The sequence below is a fragment of the Amblyraja radiata genome, chromosome 18 (assembly GCF_010909765.2).
Source record: "Amblyraja radiata isolate CabotCenter1 chromosome 18, sAmbRad1.1.pri, whole genome shotgun sequence".
Taxonomy (NCBI): Eukaryota; Metazoa; Chordata; class Chondrichthyes; order Rajiformes; family Rajidae; genus Amblyraja; species Amblyraja radiata.
Genome location: NC_045973.1, coordinates 41067970 through 41094906, shown reverse-complemented (window position 1 = coordinate 41094906; position 26937 = coordinate 41067970). Strand labels below are relative to the sequence as shown.

The 26937-nt window shown below is 42.7% G+C and overlaps 1 protein-coding gene across 1 annotated transcript in view; it reads left to right on the top strand.

The window, feature by feature from the left end:
* Window positions 1-3615: 3615 nt before the first annotated feature.
* The window catches only part of LOC116983439 (uncharacterized protein KIAA1257-like), a 39511-nt gene continuing 16189 nt past the window's right edge, over window positions 3616-26937 (top strand). Inside the window, exons 1-5 of the mRNA XM_033037217.1 lie at window positions 3616-3899; window positions 3995-4298; window positions 5964-6142; window positions 22742-22952; window positions 24293-24409. Coding sequence (XP_032893108.1) covers window positions 3867-3899; window positions 3995-4298; window positions 5964-6142; window positions 22742-22952; window positions 24293-24409 — 844 coding nt within the window. The 5' untranslated portion in view covers window positions 3616-3866. The remainder of the gene's footprint in view (window positions 3900-3994; window positions 4299-5963; window positions 6143-22741; window positions 22953-24292; window positions 24410-26937) is intronic.

Here is a 26937-nt window from a genome sequence, read left to right as displayed (position 1 = left end):
CGTCTCCTGCCGTTTTCGACGTCCAAAAAGTCGTCGGCCCCATTTGAATAGTCTCCCGCCCGGCCGTGGTGTTCTGGCCGGCGCGGGACCAAAAGTCGGCACAGCTGATCCCTTACGGGGCTTGTGCCTTCAGCTGCTGCTGGCTCCCGCAACTCCCGCAATGTCCTCCCCAGCCAGCTTTACCCGCAGCACTTGTGGACACTATTTTGTCCAGCTTCCCCCCCCCCCGTGTAAAAACAGCACGGGGACAAAAACTGCCGCAGAGTAAATCACTTACCTGCAGGTCGCGGTTTCAAACTTACCGCTGCGGGGGACACTCCACCCCGCCTGTCGTTTCGCAAGCGTGAAGCGATATGACACGCATGCGTCGTGGCGGGGTTCTTCACGTAGTCACTCACGTGACTCCGAAGTAAAACTAGAGGTCATATCCTCAGAATTAAAGGATGTTCCTTTAGTAAGGAGATGAAGAGGAATTTCCTTAGTCAGAGGGTGGTGAATCTGTGGAATTATTTGCCATAGAAGGTTGTGGAGGCCTAGTCAATTGATATTTTTAAGGCAGAGATAGATAAATTCTTGATTAGCGCGGATGTCAAGGGTTATGGGGTGAAGGCAAGAGAATGGGGTTAGGAAGGAAAGATAGATCAGCCATGATTAAATGGCAAAGTAGACTTGATGGTCTGAATGACCTAATTCTACTCCTATCACTTATGACCTTATGACAGTGTAAACCTCTCAACATCATTTGCAATTGCCACATATTGTGCTGTAATAAAGCAACAAGACATTCTAGAAAACATTTGGCTTTTTGTTAAGCTGCTTCATTAGCCACCTGTATTTTTAAAATATTGTTAAGGTAAGAACGATGCACCAATACTATTCTGTATTTTTGATTATTCTGTATCTTCTTTTTTTTAAATTTCTATATGCACTACTACGGACTGACGCAAAACTGCATTTCGTTGTACCCATACTTAGTATTTGTGCAATGACATTAAAGTTGAATTGAATTGAATTGAATTGAATATAATAATCAGTAGAGTTGAAAAAATTCCTAAAGCCATTACTGACATTGTTTTTAACACATTAGAAATTGTTTCGAGGGGTTCAGGGGATTTGCCAAACTGTTAATGTTGATAGCATACATCTGTAGGGAGCTGGAAGCACATGCCTGTCTGACTAGTGGGCTTTTTCCAATATAGATACGGGTTCTACAATATACACAAGATTCAATTTCTATCGAGACTGGTCTGCACTTTCACCCTGCAGTTTCCAAATAGTTTTGTTGGTAATTGGGCACATGAGAATTCTAAAAGATGGTTTCAATTATTTTATATGGCTGAGCCTGCATTCTCCAAAAGCAAGTTGGGCTACTAATGCCTTGGCTTTTCCACACCAATTGAAAAAATACCCTTGCATTTAGTCCAGCTGAAAATCCTCTGCCTAAATCATATCATGAATTTGTTGCTATTCCGTTTGCCTTGGCATGGGTTGATAATTGGTTGTGGCAGAAAGCAACGAGTGTGCACAAACAGTCTTTCTCGGGCTGACTAGTTGGGTACTAGGCAGTGTTTGAACCCTAGCTATTCACAATCTATATCAACGATTTGGTTGAGGAGATTAAATGTTTGCTGATGAAGTATAGGGAAATGGAACTGAAGGGATTAATCAACGATGCTGACATTGAATCAATGGGCCAAAAAGTCTCCTTCTGAACCATTATAATTTAACGATGTCTTAAATCTATCAAGACATCATTAAATTCTCTTGAATTAGGGTTAAAAGTAGAGGGATTTCAGATATGCTGCTTGACCAGCCGAAGTTTTGTCTTGCTTTGAGAATTAAGTAGTTAGGTTGGGAGCAATGTTTCTCTTTGAAGTTTCCAACTGAACAGAAAGCTTCCAGCTCTTTTTATTTAACTCTATTTTGTTGGGAATTGGCTGCAGCAAAAAAATTCCATCTTACCTTCGATATCCCAGCACTGTTTCTGAAAATTACTCAAATGTAAGCAATATTGGCAAAGTAATACCAGTAAAATACTGGAAACATGCAATTGATTAGGAAATATCCATAGAGAGAGAAACAGGGTAGTGTTTCAGATTAATGGCCTTGCACTATCCAATAAAAGTTTGATCCAAAACGTTAACTCTTTCTGCTCATATGGTGCCTGATCTGCTGAATATGTCCAGCATTATCTTTAACTCAAATTTCCCAGCAGCTAAGGGACTTTGCTTTTGTATACAATCTGAACTTTGTTTATCAAATACATTAATCAGATTACTCCCAATAATATTAGGGACTGCGAAAATTATTGGCAGCGATACTGAAGCAAATTGTGATAATGGAACCAAACATGTTTGGCTCTCTGCACTACTGTGAAAACCCCTGTGTACCTGAGCACTTAGAAGTATATATAGATATGAGCAGTATGTGTGTGTTGTCTGAGTCTATGTGCCTATGATGTTGCTCCAAGCAAAACTCTCATAGTACATGTACATGCATATGACAATGGGAAGGGAAAAGGTGGTGGGATAGTGGAAGAGATGGCCGCTTACGAAGGTGGGGGACAGGGAAGTGAGAGGGAAAAAGGAGGCAGGATTCCCTAAAATTGGAGAATTCAATGTTCATTCCATTGGGTTGTAAGCTACCCAAGCGCAATATATTCTGCTGTTAGCCCAGTTTGCGTGTGGCCTCTAGCAATGAAGGAGGCGCAGGGCAGAAAGGTTAGTGTGGGAATGGGAAATTGAGTTAAAATGGTTAGCATCCAGATGATCCAGCAGGTCTTGTAATTAGACACAAAGTGTTGGAGTAACTCAGTGGGACAGGGAGCATCTCTGGAGAAAAGGAATGAGTGATGTTTCGGGTCGAGACCTTTCTTCAAACTGTGTCAGGAGAGAGGGAATCTGGTAATATGGAAGGGTAAGGTGTGAAAACGACAGATCAAAGCAGACGGTGATCAAGGACATGTAGAATGGATCATTGTTGGCTGAGCGGAAAGTGACAACGAGGCATAAAAACAGCAAAATTAATCAGGAAGACAGTGAAACTAGTTGGAGAACTAGGATGTGGGGGAGGTGGGAATGGAGAGAGAGGGAATGCAGGGTTACTTAAAGTTAGATAAGTCAATATTCATACCGCTGGGGTGTAAACTGCCCTAGTGAAATATGAGGTGCTGTTCCTCCAATTTGCACTGGGCTTCACTCTGACAATGGAGGAGGCCCAGGAACAGGACAGAAAGGTCAATGTGGGAATGGGAGGGGAAGTTAAAGTGTTTAGCAAACAGGAGATCTTGTTATTGTGTAGGAAGGAACCACAGGTGCTGGTTTAAACCGTAGACACAAAGAGTTGTAGTTCCCCAGATCTTGACAATTAGGTGGGGGAGATCCAATAACTCGCACAGCAACTTCATAAAATGATAAAACAATTTCAGTGAAAGGTTGGTGGGTTTGTTTTTCCATGCTTGGTGTGGGGATTCCCTGGCTGGCTGCGGATGGGACGGTGAGCAGCTTTGTGTCGTCTGTTGCTGGGCGATGGCTAGTTGTGCCAGTTGCCAGGCAACCGAAAGTTAGACTCAAGCTCGAAGTGGGTGGGGGAGTTAGTGGCGGGAGGAGAGGGCGAGTAGTCGCGGTGCTGTTGCTCTCCCAGCCCGGCCACAGCCGCCGCCTCACCACCTCCCTCCCCCCCCACTCCACCCCCTGCTACACTCAGTGGTCTCCATCTCCTCAGCCACCCTTTATTTTCATCCCAAGTATTTTTTGCAGACTTTCTTTCTTTAACTTTTTTGTTGTTGCAGTTTCTTTATTTCACCTCCGTTTGAAGTGCAGCGACTTGTTCAATCTTCTGAAATACTTTTTTCCCCTCTCACAATAATGGAAATACAGCAACTTGTCGAGAGATTTAGTGTAAGTTACAAAGAGCCCGCTTTCAATGTGGAGCGCGGCGGTTTTCCCCTTTGATAATACCAGCATTTATCATCATCGCAATTATTGATCCGCAGGATGGTTCGGATGAGTTACATTTCACTGACTCGACGTCTACTGAACTACCCCACATGCCGCTGGGCAGCGGTACTCCCACGGATGAAGAGCCAGGTCCACTCAGCTCTGGCGATGAGCCCAGAGGAGGAAACTTACTCCACGACCAGGCCAACGCAGCCCCGTCGGCGGCTGCTGAGGAGAGTGTTTCTGAACAGCAATCGGCCTTGACTGAGACACCCGATGTTTTGCAAATCGAGGATAACACTCAACCTATGCCTCACCTTGTCACATTCAACGTGACTGTAACGCTGGCTGTGCCCGCTGGTACGTCGTTTACATTAATCCAATCGAAACATCCCAACCTGTTATAACATGGGAAGCTCAATCCCAGTTTTATAAAACTCCACACACACACTCAATGCTAATTTATCAACGTTAACATGAATGAAACGTAGATTACTTGTGAAAGATAAAATGTAAAATGCTTAATAGTGATGATTTAAGCAGCTCTGAATATTTATTTAAAAAAAATCTAATGACACAACTAATTATAGCTGATTGTGATTGTGTTTTATTTCTTCTTAGTTACTACATTACCTTCTTTATCTCTAAACTCATTTTTGTTAGTTATAGATTTATGCAGCCCGAAACTTCAACTCATCCATTCCAACCCACATCATGTTTGGCCCACATCATTCTAAATCTTTTTCTATTCATGTACCTGTCCAAATGTTTTGGTGTTGTTTATTTTAAGGCCCTCTGACCCTATTTATAATCTCATGATGCAATTTCTATAAAAAGGTATACAAACCTTACCCAATTTGTCTTTCCGCAAATGCTGCCTGACCTGCTATGTTTCCAGCATTTTATGTTTTTATGTTAAAAATTTAGTTAAACCATTATTTGCTGTAATAAAATCATAGTTTAGTTTTTTTTCTGTGATTCATCCAGAAATACCAAGAGCCCATTTCTCTACTTACATGTTTCTCTTTACAGTTGCCAAAGAACCATGTGTACAATGTTTTGGATGGAACTGCAAATGCTGGTTTACACCGAAGATAGACATAAATTGTTGGAGTAACTCAGCGGGACAGGGAGCATCTCTGGAGAGAAGGAATGGAGATACTGCCTGTCCTGCTGAGTTACTATGTTGCAGAAAGGAATACAAACTAGAACTGTCTAAAAATTAGAAATTGATTATAGGGTATAATCCTCTTTCTGCTATTTAAATAATTGATTATCCCCAAATGCCTCATTGTAAAGGCATATAAAATCTATTTTTGGTAATAGATGGAAAATATAAAGAGAAAAGGAAAAGCGATCATACTTTTTTTTGCATATCTTTCATTCATTTGTTCTATATCTTTCGACATCGCCATCTATATCTCTTGTTTCCCTTTCCCCTGACTCTCAGTCTCAATCCGAAATGTCACCCACTCCTTCTCTCCAGAACTGCTGCCTGTCCCGCTGAGTTACACCAGCATTTTGTGTCTATACATGTATTATGTGAAAAATAAATGATCTCTGGTAATACTAAGATTTTGAAAAATAGAATTGCTCAAGACATGATGGCTACTAAATTAATAGTTTATATTTTGATTCCGTAGAATTGGGGAGGGAATGGGAGGAGAATATCAATCTTCCATTGGATTGGGAATTGTTCCTTGTGTATCTTTTAATTCTATTGCAAATTATATTTAAATTATACTCTATGTTCAGAGACTTAGACTCTGACATGTAGACTTCTAGAATGAGATCTTCTAGTACTAAACATATCTTAATCGATTTGCCCCGTGTTCATCGCCAATCCATTTTGTATTTTATCAATTATTTCCTATAAAATCACTGGTAGTAGAAATCATACAGTATGGAAACCTACTAGTAAGCAGTGTACATTGATTAATTTTAGTGTTTGGTATGTTTTTTGTGTGTTTGCTTATAGCAGATTGAACAGTATTTTTAATTAATGATGAAACATGTATTTCTTAGCAAAAGAGAGCGAAACAAAGAAAGATAGTAAGTCTAGAGCACTGCAGATGTTGGATGCGTTAAAAGCTCTCGGCTATTTCCATATGGAAACAGCACTCCTCCCAAATGCTGACCCAGCAAAATTTGACCTAGTGACTTTTGAAAAAGCTGCTAAGCTATATACGACAAATGATTCCCAGGTAGGAGATTTTTAATACGTTTTGCAGGTTTATTAATTCTGTTAAAATTTGTGTTGGTTTGGTCTCCATTAATAGGGAACTGATATAAATATGATCTAGAATTTGCTAATGGTGAAAGCATATGCAAAGTGTCTTTCAATGGGAAATAACATAACTACTGAGGGAGAATGTTACTTCCTGGCAGCAGGGAAAGTCCTGGAGAATTAGTGATCCTAGATTTTCGGTTTAATGTTGTAATGATTTTATTATTCTGTGATATGGTTGAGGTCATTGAGTAAACTTCCCAGTTCTATGAAAATCAGGTACTGTCCCATGATCCCACAAACTCTGTGTAGGAAGGAACTGCAGATGCCGGATGAAACTGAAGATAAACACTGAATGCTGGAGTAACTCAGTGGGACAGGCAGCATCTCTGGAGAGAAGAAATGGGTGACGTTTCGGGCCTGAGTTACTCCAGCATTTTGTATCTATTCCACAAACTCTCTTGAGTAGCACTACTGGAAGGTCTGGCATAGTAGGTCATGGACATAAAGAGAGTAAGTATTGCACTGAAATTTTAATAGCTTCACTTATAACTTGCATACCCAATGTGTAAATGTGCATGATACAGAACCACACAGATTTAATTCCTCAATTGCATTTAATTCCTGTTAGGTTGGCAGTGGAAGCTTGGAATTGTACCCTTGCATAATCCTTTGCTATAAGTATGAATTTACATTTGAAACAGCTGTTTCAAAGATTATGATTGGCAGCTTTTAATTCAATTAGCAGCTTCCATGTTTTAAGGAGTACATTGTAAATCTGTGTGTGTATTTAGTCCTTTAATATGTGTGGAAAGTAACTTTAAAGTTTGTTTCCATTGCTTCATCTCTCCTTATCCCTTTAACCTCCATCAGGCTAGGAACCTTCAGTAAGTTCTGCATTCTATAAATTGTCGTCACAAGTTCTTTAGCAGTTTTAACTATCACCTTTGGCAGCCATGCATTCATCTATCCAGTCCTCGTATACAGGAATTGTGTCAGCAGCCCTCTTCATCTCTTCTCTCTGAGGTTGCTCTTTAAAACTTTCAGTGATTTGGTGCTGACTTCTGTTTGACAGTGCTTGTTCCATGTTAGGTTATATAATTGGTGGTGATTTATTATTGTCACACAATACAACGAGAAACTTTGTTTTGCATGCTTTCCAGACAAAAATGAGTATATCAGGTTGTGCAAGTGAGAAAGGAAACATAATGGAGAATATAAGATACATAAGCTGCAAACAAAGTGCAGATAATTAAAAATGCAAACACATTCTATTGTCCATCTGTAGAAAATGTTAAGAGCCAGTAAAATCAAGTGCATTATCCTTAGTTTTCTAAGGAAGTAGAGGTGTTTGTGGTCTGTCTTGGCTGAATCATCAATTTGCTTGGCCCACGACTAATTGTTGGTGATATTTACATTAGGAACCTGAAGCTCTCGACCATCTCCACTCCACCATTGATACAGACTGGTCTCCTGCCTGCTACCTGGTTGATGACCAGCTCCTCTGTTTTGCTGATATTGACGGAGAAGTCTTATCTTAACAATGTGCTACCAAGCTCTCCGTCCCCTCCTTGTACTCTATTTTGTCATTGTTTGAGATCCAGCTCACTACGGTGTCAACTGCGAACTTGTAAATGGAGTTAGAACAGAATTTGGCCACACAGTAGTTAGTGTATGAAGAAGATAGTAAGAGAATGAGAAGATAGCCTTGCGTAGCACTCGTGTTTAAGATTATCATGAAGGATATTTTGTCACCTATTCTACTGTTTGTGGTCTGTGGGTGAGTAAGTCATGGATCAGTAAGCAATAGTGGCTGCTGAGTCCTAGGTCCTGGCTTTCGGAGATGAGTCCAGTTGGAATGATGGTGTTGAATAATCTGTAAAATCAATAAATAGGAATCTGACCTAGGTGTTCTTGTTATCCAGTTGTTCCAGGGATGAGTGCAGGGCCAGAGAGTTGGCATCTGCCATGGACCTGTCACAGCTAGTCTTTGCTGCCCGGATTGTTGTGTTCTTAATAAAGTAGGTGGACTCCTCAGACTGGATAGGGAAAGGTTACAGATGAACATTAATATCCTGCCAGCTGGTCCATGCAGTTACTGAGGACACTGTCATGAACATCATCCCGGCCAGTCTCTCAGGTTGTTGCTGCTATTTTCCAGTTAAAATATATACATGTATTTTATTTTGTTATGAACTTTAAAGATTTCCTCAATAAATAAATTTTTAATGTTTTTTTGAGAGGGGAAGTTTCCAAATAATAAAACATTTATCACTTATTTTCCCTGTTGCACAGGACAGTTATCTATGTCTGTTGCAATGTTGTTGATAGAGGTGAAAGGTAGACTTGATTGCAATTGAGTTCAAGACAATTTGAAAAGTAATAGAAACATAGAAATTAGGTGCAGGAGTAGGCCATTCGGCCCTTCGAGCCTGCACCGCCATTCAATATGATCATGGCTGATCATCCAACTCAGTATCCTGTACCTGCCTTCTCTCCATACCCCCTGATCCCTTTAGCCACAAGGGCCACATCTAACTCCCTCTTAAATATAGCCAATGAACTGGCCTCAACTACCTTCTGTGGCAGGAAGTATTTAGTAATGTTTCATTACCATGGGAGAGATGGAACAATAGGGGAAATGACTCTGCTAAGTTGAACATGAATATAACCTTCATGCACTTTAAGTATCTCCTGCAACCCATAGAGTTATGTATTCAATTCCAATTATGTATTCCTTCAATTCCTTCATATAAATGCAAGTGGTAATGAAAGATAAAGATTTGAAATCAAAATACATGGCCCCACAGTTGGTAGATGAAGGATCTAAGAACGGAATGGAACTGCAATTGTATATTGAATTTCTAATGAAATTTTGCTATATTTAATTGATCTGGATATTGAGATTAGTGTCAAAACCAGTGGTATTTAGAATATGGTGCCATTTATAAGATAACTGCGATGCTAAGTATGGTATAGACATGTGGCAGTCTCATTAACTGATCAGATTACAGATTTCTCACATTCAGCATAATTAATGTTTTAATCATTGTACGAAAAGTGAAATAAAAGGGATATACCTGGATGTATCAGGAAGACTAAAATATCAAACAAATGTAATAATGAATATTTTTTTAAAATATATTTTGTCAGACAAAATGTATTTTGCCTGTCTTGTTGCTTTTTATTGGTATGTCTGTACGGTAAATCAAATTCCTCGTATGTTGCAAAACATACTTTTTTAATAAAGTATGATTATGATAATGGAGTCACTTTTAAAGATAAATGAAGACAAAAAATAAGGTTCTTAAAAAAATAATAGAACTTTGCATGAATCAGTGTTTTATCGATTGGTAGAAGTCGGAAAGATCTGTGGATTTTTATTATATTCTTAAATAAGCATTGTGTAATTTGACATGGGAACAACTGATATAATAGACCATAGACATAGGTGCAGGAGTAGGCCATTCGGCCCTTTGAGCCAGCACTGCCATTCAATGTGATCATGGTTGATCATCCCCAAACAGTACCCTGTTCCTGCCTTCTCCCCATATCCCCTGACTCCGCTATCTTTAAGAGCCCTATCTAGCTCTCTCTTGAAAGTATCCAGAGAACCAGTCTCCACCACCCCCTGAGGCAGAGAATTCCACAGACTCACAACTCTCTGTGAGAAAAAGTGTTTCCTCATCTCCGTTCTAAATGGCTTACTCCTTATTCTTAAACTGTGGCCCCTGGTTCTGGACTCCCTCAACATCGGGAACATGTTTCCTGCCTCTAGCGTGGCCAAACCCTTAATAATCTTATATGTCTCAATAAGATCCCCTCTCATCCTTCTAAACCAGAATATACAAGCCCAGCCGCTCCATTCTCTCAGCTTGTGACAGTCCCGCCATCCCGGGAATTAAGCTCGTGAACCCACACTGCACTCCCTCAATAGCAAGAATGTCCTTCCTCAAGTTAGGGGACCCAAACTTAACACAATACTCCAGGTGTGGTCTCATAATACTTGATTATTAAGGGTAAACTGATAAACTGGGTAATAACAGGCCAATTTCGAGTAGCGTTGGACATATTAGGGTCAGTCTGGTTCTCTCTTCTTTTCAGTAGGATGATGTTAGGTATGAGGAACCTGTTTTTAAAATTTGATGATGCCAATAGTGAGAACCTGATAAATAAGGATGTGGACTTCAAGATTTTGATCAAGAAACCATAAACAAGGTAACTTAATGAGCACACAAATAGTGGGTCAAGTTAACATGTATAAGATAGTACACATAAGTTAATGCAATTTGGGAGGAAAATCATTAAATTGAAACATATATTCACTCGTTTTACAAAATGCTCCAAAATAGATAATTGCCATGCTGTTAAAATGTAGGTAATACAATCGAGTTTTATTTTAATGTTGAAAGGGTTAAGGATGACTGACCCCAGATGCTGTTCCCTTTTATGCATTTAATTCTGGGATTAGAAACAGGCAATGCAATAGAATAGAAACAATAGTTAATTTACCCCAGGTTATATGGCACATTTAGAGTACTGTGTGCAGTTTTGACACCAAGTTTTAAAGACCAAAGAGTTTTGAGTTATGTAGAATGTATAGAATAGTAAGATTAAACGAGAACTTACCAGTTTGAAGTTTGATCTGTATTTTATGAGGAGTTACGATGAGGGATTACGTGAAGAGCCCGCTCAGCACGCATGCGCGACATACTTCAAAGCAACGGTGTGGAATCACAGATAGACACAGTTATTGAAATAAACATAGTAAAGAAAAGGAGACCTTAGTTATCAGTTTGACCCATATTATTGAGGGTGGGAGCGGAGGGCACGTAATCCCTCATCGTAACTCCTCATAAAATACAGATCAAACTTCAAACTGGTAAGTTCTCGTTTAATCTTACTATTTTACTTCGGAGTCACGTGAGTGACTACGTGAAGATTTTAAAGCTCTGTGATTTCAAACCGTGTAACAGTTCATACTTCACTCGCTGCCGAAGTCTTTCGAGGGAGGAAGTATGTTATCGTAATCAACCATGAATCTGTTTGTAAAAACAATAATGGTGTTATTAACAACAACAAGACCAAATGCTCCCCCGGGCTTAAATTATATATTTTTTGCAGATTCTTTTTCTGCAAACGATACAGGTTCTGTCAGTGGTTTGTTATAAAAGTTTGGAACGTATACTCCCTAGACCACCCCGCTGTAGCCAGGATGTGGTCCATTGGCACGTCCATCCTCTTAGTCACTGATGTGGATGCTGTCCTGGTGGAGTAAGATTTATACACGTTAATATCTACTCCAGCGACTCCCAGTACCTGCTTGAGCCACTTGAGATAGTTTGGCTCGTCACCTGACCATAACGTTTCTTGTGGCTGACCCATAAGGCTCTTTCTCTCCCTCGAGGATTACTTATTGCGTCGATGTAATTCAATAAGTGGGTCATGACACATAACCGTGGTTCAGGTGGGTATGCCCGGAATTCCATGACTAGACCTGATGTTCCTGGTCTGCTCTGTTTGCCCAGTCCCTAATAGTAATTTAACATGGTGTAGTGGACCATATTGTCCAATCGTAGTGGATGGAGGAACTGGACTCTTTGTGCTGAGTCAAGGCCATCAGCATGTTCCTTCCGGGTGGGCTGTTCCAGGTTGAGGGACCTGGCTGGTGACCATCCCCTAAGGTATGTCAGATCCACACTGACATCCCAGATTTGGGTGTACCTGGGTCTGGGGGATTAACCTCTCCTGAATTTGATCACCAGCGGGAGGTACCCTATGGCCTGTGGTCCTGGTGCCCGAGTTAAGTAGGCTGACAGAGCACTTCTGGCTGAATCCTTTATTGTGGTGAAGTCCTGCCAGAACTCCAGTACAGGTTTTTGTTGTAGTTGAATGTGTGGTTCCTGTGTTTGAGCAGTTTCTTCCCACTTCTTGATGTTCGTCAGGTATGTTTCCTAGTGGACATGCGACGGAATGCTGTCATCATGTTGATAGTGCTGTCTGATCCAGGCCCAGCAGTGGTCTTCCCAATTCTGCAATCCAGGCCCAGCAGTGGTCTTTTAATGGCCATGTCGAGGACTACTGGGAACCATGACTGTGGGTTTAGTCCACTGTATTTTGCGTAGTACCTGACTGATGAGGCCCAAGTACCTATTGATGAGGTAGAAGAAGGGGAGAACATAGAGATTAGATCCCCCCCCCCCTCAATACGTGGGAATGTATCCATAGCCGCTGCCTTGGGTTTGGTTTCATGCGACAAACATTGGTACGTGGCGATTTAATTGGAATATAAGGAAGTCGATATCTGGTGACCGTATTGCTTTGTAATCTCAGCAAATATTTTGGTTTAAATGTTTGTTTACAGTATTTAGCTCACCTGATAGGTAAGCTACTGATGGTCAAACATGTTTGACGACATACGGTTACCAATTGTTAAATAAATTGTCACATAATATCGATTTTATTCCGCCCAAGTGGTTTGGTAAATGTCACCACTGTAATGTTGTTAATTTATAAACGAACATGCAAAACGGTGCACTATTGAGCAATATGCTTCACTAATGGTAAGTAATTTTATTATATAGCACGTTTAAAGTCAACTCGCATTGGCACCAAGTGCTAGCAAAGCTTAGTATCTATATCAGGACACACAAGAATGTTACTCAAGAAAAAAAGGTGGAAAGCATACAAATACAATCCTCCTTCTCTGAAGAGCTTGAGGCTGCTACACAATTGCATTTACAAATGAATTCCATAATGACATTGGCCACTTAAAACAACTTTGGATGTTTGCATACCATAGAAAAAGGTTAACAAACAAGAAAAAATGGACATAACACATGTATAGAGTGTGACACATACGTCCCCCCACAGCAGAGTCAATCTCTACTGTGGGGAAGGCATCAGAAATGTTAAGTTCTCTTCCTATGAAAAACCCCGAGGTCAGGTCCATTTGTGGCCTTACAGCCAGTCCGATGAATATACTCAATAGAACATACTCAATATTACTAACTAGGTTAATGCCCAGTGTCTAAGTGATGATAACTCCAGATTAGCCCATTTGCCACCATATTCTAGGTATGGAATATAGTTGAACACTAGTATCTAGCTCACTGGAAAGGTACAATGTTCAGTAGCTAGTAAAGCTGCTACTGATCCCAATACTCTATCACGTAGACGATAGGTGGTTGATGTGCCATAACTGATAGTATTAATGAATTCCAGATAGACAATGTTGTGGATGGGGTCAACGTAGATATCTGGATATATGACAGAGCCCAGGCTAAATAAGTTAGTAGCTAATGCTGCTGATAGCTACATCCAAGGATAGTCTGTCGTGAATATATAGACATGCCATGACGTAATGTTCCTTAAAGTGTCAGGGCTATTTTAATTCTGGATAGCTTCAGCTCATATTAGCCAAGTCTAGTCACATACATATGCGAGATGTGCAGTGAATGAAAATGGCAATGCTTGCCATGGTTACCCCATCCAGGTAAATTGTGGTATACCCGATGAATATTTCATGTGGTTTTAATCAATGTGCGACATTCACCATCTGTGGTTATTAGGGTACCCAAGGCTATATGGGATTTCTTATGATCCCTGGTATATTTCCCCAGAAGCTAGACCCTCATGTTTATTAGAGGGAGGGTAGACTCCATGCTGTACTGGTGGCAAGATATTAATTCTATTTGGAATATAACCACCAAGAGTGATAGCTTCCCAACCAGGTGTGATTCCCTCCCCTCTGTTAGTACAAACCCTTCACCTTTATGTGATGGTAGGAACCATACTTATCTGTCTTCACTGTTATTTCTTCGGTTTCTGGTTCCTTGTCTGTAGGGATGTTGTATGTTGCGGGGTGGCGCATTTTCCATGGGGTCTGCTCTGGGCCCTGGCCTGAAAGGCTTACAGGATTGGCATGCAGGCCCCGAGCTCGCGTTGGAGGTACTGCTGACTGGTTTAGTGTGGTGCTCATTCCAGACCCTGCCCTCTTGAGCCGAATATTTTGGATCTTCATCCAGTTTTTTGGGCTTAGTTTGGTAACTTAGCCAGATAGCAGGATCTGTGGTTGTGAGGTTGGCGTTCTCACAGTCCTGTAAATTTCTTAAGTTGAGGGCAGGTTTTATGACTTCCTGAGAAGTTGCGGAGCATTGCGAGCAGTAGGGTCAGGTGTTTTGCCATACTACCCTGTCCCTCTGGGATGAGCATGCGAAAATGATAGCCAACGTCAGGGATATCAAATTCATTTTGAGATATTTGGGTTTTTAAAAGCTATGCTCAGTGTACCCCCCAATAACGGTGGGCACTTTGAGTAAATGCAATTTAGGGGAGGCGTGATGAAATCCAACACCTCATGACTACCTGTCTTGGAGAGGTTTTTTGAGAAGAACAGGTAGTAAGCTGGCCGCCAGTTGAGACTGAAAAGCCATCGCGCTAGTGGTGGAGCCACATAGCGGCCACACCCAGCAGCTCTTCCTGATCCTGTACCTCAGCATACTCCTCTTCAGCCAGTGACCCCTCTTCTTGACCAGCCCAGCTCTGGTCCCCATCGATCCCTTGACAAGGGAGATGGCCAGTGTGGAAGCACTGGAGTGGGTGTGTTAAGCTCCCTTGGCGAACTTGCCCCTGCTCCTGAGGCAAGTCTTGCTGGAGTTTTTAGCTCCATGACCTTCCCTGGCTTGGAGAAACAGACACTCTTGTTTCTTGTTTGAAGTGTTGATTCCATCTTCCGTGTCTGTCTCCAGCCTGAGGTTGGTCCTGACCTTGCTGTTAGAGGCTGTCTGCCGTTTGAGGGCGGCATTTCAGTGGTTCTCGGGCGGCGAGTCTCCTTGTCGGGAGTCTGCAGGGGTGCCGGCCGGTTTTTGAATTTCCCTCCAGTCCACTGCTGTTGGTCAGACAGCTGTTTTAGCGGACTGGGCATCAGCGCAGCACCCGTGTCTGTGAACCGCAGCGTGTGCGGTCCCGTTGCTGCCTCTCCCCCCTCCACTGTCGGCTCCTTCCCTGGAGTCGAACGGGGGCCACTTCCCTCTGCTGCTTTGCTCCCCCTGGAGCAAAAACAAACGCAAAGTCGCTAGTTTAAACTGAAGGTAAGTGCTTACCTAACGGTCCTTTCCTTCAGGCTTGTAGCAGGAGCTGCCTACTCCCGCTGCGTCGCTGTTGCCTGCGTGAACGCAATGTCGCGCATGTGTGCTGAGCGGGCTCTTCACGTAGTCACTCACGTGACTCCGAAGTAAAATGGTGTTTTAGAAACATAGAAAATAGGTGCAGAAGGAAGCCATTCGGCCCTTCGAGCCAGCACCGCCATTCATAGTGATCGTCCCCAATCAATAACCCGTGCCTGCCTTCTTTGTTAATCATTTATTGTTAATCATGCTGGAGGTATTACTGATTGACTGTGCTCATGAGATGCCAGGACTATTCCCACTAGAGCAGAAAAGGCAAAGTAGAAACTTTGTAACATTTTTAAATACTGTAACCATAAAAACGTGTGAATAGTGTTTATTAAAGTGTGTTGCATTTAAATAGAATTGTCACAGAGGCTGAGGAAGGAAATCAGGAGAAAACCTTTTTAATGATACAGATTAATGGAGTCCTTTGGTTGAAGCAAAGGCAATTTGTTCAGTTGAATATCTGAAGCAGAAGTTAATAAGAATTTAGTGTTACATCCTTGCACAAATTGGTAGAATCACAGCATACATTCTGATATAACACTGGGCACTGGGCCTGCACTCGCTAGTGTTTAGAAGATTGAGGGGAGACCTCATTGAAACTTACAGAATAGTGAAAGGCTTGGATAAAGTGGATGTGGTGAGGATGTTTCCACTAGTGGGGAGAGTCTAGTACTACAGGTCATAGCCTCAGAATTAAAGGACGTTCTTTTAGGAAGGAGATGAGGAGAAATTTCTTTAGTCAGAGGGCAGTGAATCTGTGGAATTCTTTGCCACAGAAAGCTGTGAAGACCAAGTCAGTGGGTATATTTAAGGTAGAGATAGATAGATTCTTGATTAGTACAGGTGTCAGAGGTTATGGGGAGAAGGCAGAAGAATGGGGTTAGGAGAGAGATAGATCAGCCATGATTGAATGGCGGCATAGATTTGATGGGCCGAATGGCCTAATTCTACTCCTATCACATGACCTTTTGACCTTATGAACAAGTCGATAGAAATGTTGCAGAGCTACCTTTTATTCATTGTCATCACACCATTAGTCTTTAGTATATTACTAGGCTACGTGGGACCCGTTGGGTCCCATATTCACACGGGAGGGCTGGTCCCCCAATGCAATATTCCACCTCTCCACTAATTCCAATATTGAGTGGAGTGGGGGGGGGGGGGGGAGGGGGGTGGCTATCTGGAGCACTAGTATGGGTGTTGTGGGATGAAGGGACTTGTTTCCAGAGGGTTAGAATGGACATTGTGGGCCAAATGTATTGTTGGGGTGGCAGCTCAGTCACTCAAGTCCTACCATTTCAAGCAGGGTGCAAGGCCACCAAATTCAAGTGCAGTTTCATACCACTTCAAACAGGGTGAAATGCCACCAAACTCGAGTGCAGTTTCCTACCACTTCAAGCAGGGTGCAAGGCCACCAAATTCAAGTGCAGTTTCATGCCATTTCAAGCAGGGTGCAAGGCCACCAAATTCAAGTGCAGTTTCCGACCACTTCAAGCAGGGTGCAAGGCCACCAAACTCAAGTGCAGTTTTGTACCACTTCAAGCAGGGTACAAGGCCACCGAATTCAGGTGCAGATTCTTACCACTTCAAGCAGGTTGCAAGGCCACCCAATTCAAGTGCAGTTTCCTACCACTTCAAGCAGGTTGCAAGGCCACCCAATTCAAGTGCAGTTTCCTACCACTTCAAGCAGGGTGCAAGGCCACCGAATTCAAGTGCAGTTTCCTACCACTTCAAGCAGGGTGCAAGGCCACCGAATTCAAGTGCAGTTTCCGACCACTTCAAGCAGGGTGCTGAAAAAGTTCACTTAAAAGATAGACAAAGTACAAATTCTTAAGACCATACAAAGCTTTAATTTAACGTCTGACGGGTGTGGACCTAAAGACCCAGAGGCAACAGTTTCACGTCTGAATCTCCAGCAGCACACACAAAGACATACCAGAAAACGCGAGTTTATATACGTACAGAAATAAAATCAAATGCATGATGTAATGTACAAAAACCATCATCCACGTCCAAATATGGAGCTGTTTTTCACTCTTTGCCAAAAGCCAGTTACCCCAATGGCATCCTCTGGGCCCCTTCTTATCTGATTAACCTCTTCAACTTACATTAAAAAACCTTGCAAGAGAGCTGCGAACTTTTCACCTTAAGTTAAAAAAAAACTTTTCACGATGGAAGTTGTCCAAATCCCATCATGCATTACAATTGGCTTTTTACAACAGGAAAGCTTAAATATGACAACAATCAATTAATAACTAACTCTTTCAGTGCAAGGCCACCAAATTCAAGTGCAGTTTCATGCCATTTCAAGCAGGGTGCAAGGCCACCAAACTCAATTGCAGTTGCCTACCACTTCAAGCAGGGTGCAGGGGCACCAAACTCAAGTGCAGTTTCGTACCACTTCAAGCAGGGTGCAAGGCCACCAAGCCGCACCCACACTTCTGGATTTTATAATCCCTCCCCCCTCCAACCGAACGGGGCGTGGCCTTCGTGGCGTGATTGACAGGAGAGAGATTCGCAACATTTTTTAAACACGAATAACACTTATTTATCTTTGATGGGAAGAATCCTCTGCACCTGATGAGCTGAGGGGGACTGAGTAATATGGCCAAAAATCACAGCTGTAAGTGGTAATCTAAAATCAATTAACAGTGCAAACAGGAAGTTGTCAAGTAACCACCACCAACCACCGCCATTTGCAGTGCTTCACTTCAAACCAACCACCACCAACCACAGCCATTTGCAGTGCTGTACTTCTAACCACATTAAGGGCACTCAAGGTCAGTAAAACCACACTCACAGTTTAGTAGACATGTGTTCAGTGTTATTCACAGCTCAGACTGAGAGAACTGACCCTCCCACTCCCCATCTTGCAGTGACTGACTGAGGCACTCAACACTTCTGGGGTTTATAGTCCCTCCGGAAGGGGCGTGGCCTTCAGGAGAGAGAATCTCAACACTTTTTAAACACTAATAACTCTTTTATTTTTCATTGATGGGAAAAATCCTCTTGTCCTACACAGCGGAGGGGGACTCTGAGTAAGATGGCCAAAAATCACAGCCGTAAGTGGCAGCATTATTTCTAAAATCAATATACAGAACAACAGGAAGTGGTCAAGATCAGACTTTTAGTAATATAGATAGATATGTCCACCACAGTTCTTTATCAAGACTTTGACATTATTTGGCATTGAACCGAGCAGATTCAGATAGTTCCTGAGGATTTTTTCATCTCGATACCACAGCTGAATTATGACCTTGACCAGCTTCTGTCTCGTGGTACGGTTCTTCCCTTTCAGTCTCTCCTTGATAATTGACCACACATTCTTGAATGGATTCAAGTCAGGTGAGTTACCAGGCCAGTCCAAGATACGTATCTCCTTCTGCTGGGTAAATTGGGTCACCATCTATGATGTGTGGCAAGGTGGAAGGTCTTGCTGGAATATCCCAGATGCATCTGGAAAAGTCTTCACTATCTCCGGCACGACTCTTCTGTGAAGTACTGCAGCAATCTCATCACTCCATCAACTGGGTTCAATGGATCAACACCATAGTCACAACCACAGAACATCATCTTTTCAGGAGGTTTGACAAACTGGTCGATGTGACGTTTTTTCACCGACTTATCTCCGAACACGTTGGCTATGTTGGCCCTGAACCAAAAGATGGCTTTTGTCACTGAATAACACCTTTCTCCAGCACTAACAAGCCCAATCTTTATATTTTAAGGCCCACTGTTATTCATAAGTTATAGGAGTAGGTTTAGGCCATTTGGCCCATCACATCTACTCCACCACTCAATATGGCTGATCTATGATATTGGCTCTTGTTGTTTCTTATTGAGACTATGGTATTGTTTCTTCCTCATTGCAGCAGTTAGAAGTTCTTTTTCACAGGTCCTCTGGCTCTGACCAACTTCACAGATGTATCAGTGCACAGTTCTTGAGTTTATTAAGACTCTGGCTGCAGCTAAATCTTTCTTCAGCGCATCGCTTGTCCATCACAGATCCTTCTTACATTCCTGAATCAGCATGGCCTCATCTCTTGGAGTTGTCTTCCTTTTGCAGCTGCACCTGCCCGTCCACTGAGGTGATAGTCAGCCGGTTTCAGACTCATTCTTGACCATCTTGGATCCAGAAGCTTGGCTCACCTCCACCAATTTTGCGATCTCTCACTGTGAGTTCAAGCAATGTTGATGCAAGGGTATGATGTTTGTTCGCCTCCTTGGAGTGATATCATTTTGTGAATTGCTTGATATAATTTTGTGAATCACTTGGCGAGTTCTTCTCCAATGATGATACAGTATAGCAGTGGCAGGGCGACACAATACAGATGCAGTGCTGGTGGAAGATTGTTATTTTATTTTTAATGTATTTTGAATATATTATCAGTTCGAAATATAAGAACAAATGGTGGACATAGAAACTCATTAGATGAAGAAATAGCAAAATCAGCCTGTGATTCAATTAATTTGCAGGAATTAATGAATCTGATAGTTTTGCATGAGCAACGTGATACGTATTTGGCTAAACCACATCTTTCACCTGGCCCACAGCTACACTACACTATGGCACTGCACCTCCATCCCCCACCAGGAGGTTTTTAAAGCCTTCCATTTCTTCTTCGACCGCATAACCAACCAAACTCCGTCTACTGATACTCTCCTCCACCCAGCAGAGCAGGTCCTTACCCTCAACAACTTTTCCTTTGACTCCTCCCATTTCCTCCAAATCCAAGGCATATTTATGGGCACGCGCATGGGCCTCAGCTATGCCTGCCTCTTTGTAGGGTACGTCGAACAATCCCTGTTCCAGGCGTACACTGGCCCTATCGCTGAACTCTACCTCCGCTACATTGATGACTGCATTGGTGCTACCTCCTGCACCCATGCAGAACTCACTAACTTCATTTATTTCACCACTAATTTCCATCCGGCACTCAAATTCACCTGGACCATTTCCGACATCTCCCTACCGTTTCTAGATCTCACCATCTCCATCGTAGGCAACAGACTACTGACCGACATCGACGACAAACCCACGGACTCCCATAGCTATCTTGACTACACTTCTTCCCACCGTGCTTCCTGTAAAGACTCTATCCCCTACTCCCAATTCCTCCGTCTACATCGCATCTGCGCCCAGGATGAGGTGTTCCATACTAGGGCATCGGAGATGTCCTCATTCTTTAGGGAACAGGGGTTCCCATTTTCTGTTATAGATGAGGCTCTCACTAGGGTCTCCTCTATATCCCGCAGCTCCGCTCTTACACCCCCACCCCCTATTCATGACAAGGACAGAGACCCTCTTGTCCTCACCTTCCACCACATCAGGCGTCACATACAAAATATAATCCTCCGACATTTTCACCACCTGTAATGGGTCCTACCACTGGCCACATCATCCCATCTCCTCCCCTTTCTGCTTTCCGCAGAGACCATTCCCTCCGTAACTCCCTGGTCAATTCGTCCCTTCCTACCCTCCCTGGGTACTTTCCTCTGCAACCGCAGGAAATGCAACTCTTGTCTCTTTATCTCCCCCCTCGACCATCCTAGGACCCAATCAGTCTTTCCAGGTGAGGCAGAGGTTCACTTGCACCTCCTCCAACCTTATCTACTGCACCGACTTAGCCCCCCTATACATCAACGGCGAGTGTGTGGAGAGGGTCTACACCTTCCGGTTTCTCGGCGTCCTCATCTCCGCTGACATCTCCTGGACAGACAACATCACAGCGGTCATCAAGAAGGCTCAGCAGCGGCTGCACTTCCTGAGGGTCCTCAGGAAGCACAACCTGGACTCCAACCTGCTGCTGACCTTCTACCGCTCGTCCATTGAGAGCCTGCTGACATACTGCATTACAGCATGGTACGGCAGCTGCACCATGGCAGACAGGGAGAGGCTTCAGAGGGTAGTTAGGGCAGCACAGAAGATCATTGGCTGCCCTCTCCCCTCCCTGATGGACATTTACACCTCCCGCTGCCTCAGCAGGGCGAAGAACATCATCAAGGACAGCTCCCATCCTGCATTTGGCCTGTTCGACCTGCTGCCCTCAGGAAGGCGCTATAGGTGCATCAGAACAAGGACAAATAGACTCAAGAACAGTTGCTTTCCAAAAGCCATAACCTCTCTGAACTCACACATGCACTGACTTCACAGCCTAACCCCCGGACTTCCATCTATCCACCTACTGTAATTTGTACTGTAACTGTAATTTTTTAATATGTGCAATAACCCATACTGTATATAGGAATCCTATTTATTCACTCTATTCACCCATTGTCTTTTTATAGATATGTATATAGCGCCGCAGAGCTGTGCACCTTATCCCCCCCCCTTTTGATTTGTTTTTTGAACTAATTACAAGTCACCACTGAGTACGAGCTGCTTTTAATCTCATTGTACATGTGTATAGTGACAATAAAATGGCATTCTATTCTATTCTATCCACTGTTCCAGGTGTCAACTTCTCTACATCAGTGAGACCAAGCGAAGGCTCGGCGATCGCTTCGCTGAACATCTCCGCTCAGTCCGTACTAACCAACCTGATCTCCTGGTTGCTCAGAACTTCAACTCCCACTCCCACTCCCATTCCGACCTTTCTGTCCTGGGCCTCCTCCATTGCCAGAGTGAGACCCATGGGTCTCTATGGGTCTGCATGGTGGAAGCCCAGACCATCAAAGCAATGTTGGAAGAAAGCTTTTATATAAATAGTAAACTATGCAAAATACAATTTAATGGATATATAATTATGTTATTGGGAAATATGAATTCTAAAAATTGCTTTTTGCCAGCTTATTTTACGTTAGAAATGTCTGATAATGAGGTTAAAACTGTTGGCATTTGTTATTGAAGATGCGGCTTATGTCATTAAGTTGGTTCATCAAGAAACCATGAAATTGAATATACGAATTAATAGCAACATTGACACGATGGGAAAGACTGAGTCAAAAATGTAACACAAGGAAGAATGTGTTGTTCACAGAGGTGATGTGAACATTTATGGACAAAATTGGAAATCATTTGTGTTGTTGCTGCGATAGTTGACAGGTTTGCCGATGTATTCTGTCCCTATTTGAAGCTTGTATGACATTGAAGGGGAAATTAAGCAAAGAGTGGAGAACAAATTGGAAAAGATGTTGCTTGAATGCAACATGTAATCCATTCAAACCATTCAGGCGACAAAAGCTTTTCACTCTACCTCGGTACCCATGACAATAAACTAAATTAAAACTAAACTAAACTAGGCTCGCTCATGATCGCAACTAAATCAATCATTTTTTAGACTTTTCTTTGTCATTATATGTAGGATAATTATTATTTTCATTGTAATAAAATAAGTACTTGATTTACAAATATATTTAGGACATGTTAAAAATTGTAACCCAGTTTCAATGAACTGCAGGTTTTAAAACCCTGGAATGATGGTGAACAGAGGTGGTTTGTCTTCAATTATAACATGGAGCTGCCTGTCACAAAAGAGATGCTATTAACACTTGTCCCCCATATAATGACACTTCGGATATGGGAGGGTAAAGAAAAAGTGAGCCCAAAGGCCAAGTTTGATCGCCCTAAGAATTTACATAATCAATTGGAGAAAGAAGGAGCAACCCAGAGTGAGTAATTCAATATTCAATCCTCAGCTGTATCAATGATAAATATTTTAAAATGTACAAAACCATTGACTGTGGTATAGATAACATTACAATGATCATAGATGAACACAGAATGCTGGAATAAGTCAGCGGGTCAGGCAGCATCTCTGGGTGACGTTTTGGGTTGCAATGCTTCCTCAGACTGAAAGTGGGGGGGGGGGGGGGGCAGGAGGTACGAAATGGCCAGAACAAATCAGAACCGGCAACAGTTAAAAAAGGAAGGGTGGAGCCCATAATGTTCCATTGTTGGCTGGGGAAGAGGTGATAATGAAGGGATACAAGGATGCGAACAGTGGAACTGGTAGGATGACTTGGGTGGGGCGGGGGATGGGAGGGGGGGGGGGAGGTGTAGAGAGGAAATGCAGAGGTTACTTGAAATGAGACAAATCAATGTTACTGCCCAAGCAAAAGGGCAGAGATGGCAAGATGTGATTAGTTGCAGGATCCTATAGGAAGTGGCCAAAATGTCAGTGGATGATGTATTGTATGCGACGGGTGAAAGGTGATACATCATCCTCTGACATTTTTGCCACCTCCAATGGGATCCCACCACTAGTCCCATCTTACCATGTCCACCCCTTTCTGCTTTCCGCAGAGACCATTCCCTCCACAACTTCCTGGTTTACTCATCCCTTCCCACCCAAATCACCCCCTCCCCAGGAGCTTTCCCCTGCAACTGCAGTAGATGCAACAGCTGTCCTTATACCTCCTCCTTCGAGTCCATCCATTACCTCTGGCCTTTACGTACCTCCAGTACCCCCTGGCCCCCCTCTACTTTCATTCTGAAGAAGGGTTCTGACCCAAGACGCCACCCAACCTTTTCCTCCAGAGATGCTGCCTGACATGTTGAGTTACTCTAGCACTTTGTGTCAATCTTTGGAATAAACCAGCATCTGCAATTCATTCCTACGCTTTACAATGATCATATTTGGGTATCAAAAATTCCTTTTAACATTTAAATACATAAAGGAATGATGCTGATTAGATTACCGGATTTAGAGAAAAAAGGACCAAGGTGGCCTTGGATTGCTCAATATGCATGAAAAGTGGCAGGATGTTGGAGCAGTGGATTGGCCTGCAAACATATTTTGGCCATAGTGAAATTTGTGACATTAAAGGAGAAACCAAGTAAAAAAGTAGGAAACAACTGGAACACCTGTGTCTTTTGTGTTTGGACAAATGTTAATAACCACAATACCAATAGTCAGTTTTAGAACATGTTGTAAAGCAGATGGGCTTAAATTAGTGCTGCATTCTGAGGTACTATACAATCTTTCTGACAAACTGAATTTTTTTGGCAGGTGGTATAAAACAGTTGGTTAAGGAGCAATTGACCTTGTTAGGAAACAGTCCCCTCTTGATAACCCATAAAGAAAAAGATGATTACCTGTTGGAACCCACAATCATTTCTGTACAAGGTAAGAATCAGAGGACTCAAAAAAAATACTGGCACAATTGGCACTGCAGATTTTATTTAATTACATGAATACTGAAGAACAAACATAGAACAGGCCTTTTGGTGCACGATGTCTTTGCCAAATATGATGCCAAATTAAATGAATCCCTTCTGCCTGCACATGACTCACATTTCTCCATCCCATGCATATACACGTGCCTATCTAAAAACCTCTTAAACACTCCTATTGTATATGCTTTCACCCAGCACTATTGGTGGCATGTTCCAGGCACCTACTATATGTAAAGAAAACCTATCCCCCATATCTCGTCAAACTTTTTCTCTCTCACCTTCATGCTCTGCCCTCTAGTGTTCGACATTTAAACTCTAGGAAGAAAAGCTTCTATCTATCCTATCATTGCCTCTCATAATTTTATAAAGTTCTCCTCTCAGACTCGGATGGTCTAGAGAAAACAATCCAAGTTTGGCCAACCTTTCAAATACCCTCCTATCTAGGCAGCAACCTATTCTACACCCTCTCCAAAGCATCCACATCCTTCCTGCAATGGGGTGACCAGAACTCCATACAATGCTCCAAATGCAGCCAAAATAAAGTTTTACAAATTCAGTTCCCTAACCAATGAAGATGTATATACCATAAACCTCTTCAGCATCCCTCCTCTGACCCACAGACCACAATCAGGGAGGATAGGTGACAAGACCTCTTCCACAATAATCCTCAACATCGGTACCCCGCAACAATGTGCTCTCAGTCTCTAAAACTTGGCTCTAACCACCTACAAGTTTACTGTGGTGGGTTGGATCACGAATAATGATGAGATGGAGGACAGGAAGGAGTTAGAGAAGTTAGTAAGATGGTGTCAGAGCAACAAGCTGTCCCTCAATGTCAACAAGATGAAGGAGCTAGTTCTCGACTGCAGAAAATGTGACGGTGTACATGTTCCAATCAACATCAAAAGGTTGAGAGCGCCAAGTTCCTTGGCATAAATATTACCAATGATCTGTTTGGAATCAACCACATTGAAGCAACAGCCAAAAGGGCACTTTCATGCCTCTACTTCCTTAGGAGACTGTCTGCAAAGACTTACAAAATTCTACTGATGTACCGTATCGGGAAGCATTGCAATTTGGTTTGGGAACTGCTCTGGCCAAGACTGCAAGAAATTGCAGAGTGTTGTGGTTTTACCCAGTCTATCACACACATCACTGTTCTCCACTGACTCCATCTACACTCCACACGGCCTCGGGAAAGCAGCCAACATAATCAAAGACTTGTCCCACCCCTGTCATTCCTCCTTCTCCTTCTCCGTCAGGCAGAAAATACAGAAGCTTTAAAATGCGCACCACCAGACTCAGGAACAGCTTCTTCTCCTCTGTTATTGGGCTTCTGAATTGTTCTAGAGTAAAGTGCTGTCTGATTCTCCTCTCCCTCATTGGACATTGCCTCTCGAACATTAGTGCTTTCATGCTGAAACCTATATTCTGCACTATGTGTATTTCCCTTTGCTCTATCTATTGTACTAAAGTTTGGCTTGATTGTATTTATGTTTAGTATTTTCTGATTTATTTGTAAAGTATGTAAATCAAAGCTATTCACTGTACCTCAGTACACACGACAATAACCTAAATCAACCACCCTATCTGCTTGTGTCGGTACTTTCAGGGAGCTTTGGGTTTGGACTACAAGATATTTCTATATTTCAATGCTGTTCAGGGCCCTGTAGTTAACTGTATACTTTAAGTTAAGTAGACTTTCCCCTTACATTTGACCTCTTATTTCAGCATCTCTCATCTGCCCGGAATAATCTCCATCTGCTATCTCTCCACCAATATCTGTAAATTGTGTCTATTCAGTTGTATTCTTTGTATTCCTCCTCCAACCTCATCTATTGCATCCGCTGCTCTAGATGTCAGCTGATCTACATCGGTGAGACCAATGTGAGGCTTGGTGATCGTTTCGCCGTACACCTCCGCTCGGTCCGCATTAACCAACCTGACCTTCCGGTAGCTCAGCACTTCAACTCCCCCTCCCATTCCGTATCCAACCTCTCTGTCCTGGGTCTCCTCCATGGCCAGAGCGAGCAACACCGGAAATTGGAGGAACAGCACCTCATATTATATGTAAAGGAAACCTATCCCCCACATCTCGTCAAACTTTTTCTCTCTCACCTTCATGCTCTGCCCTCTAGTGTTTTGGGAGTCTGCATCCTGGGTGCATGAACATTGAATTCTCCCAATTTTGTTAGCCCTTGCTGTCTCCTCCCCTTCCTATCTCTCCCTCAGCCCTCGGGCTCCTCCTCCTTTTTCCTTTCTTCTCCCCGCCCCCCCCCCCCACCCCCCATCAGTCCGAGGAAGAGTTTCGGTCCGAAACGTTGCCCATTTCCTTCGCTCCATAGATGCTGCCGCACCCGCTGAGTTTCTCCAGCATTTTTGTGTATTTTCGATTTTCCAGCATCTGCAGTTCCTTCTTAAACACTGTATTCTTTGGCTGTCTTCTTCACTGTTCACATCTCCATCAATTTCTGGTAA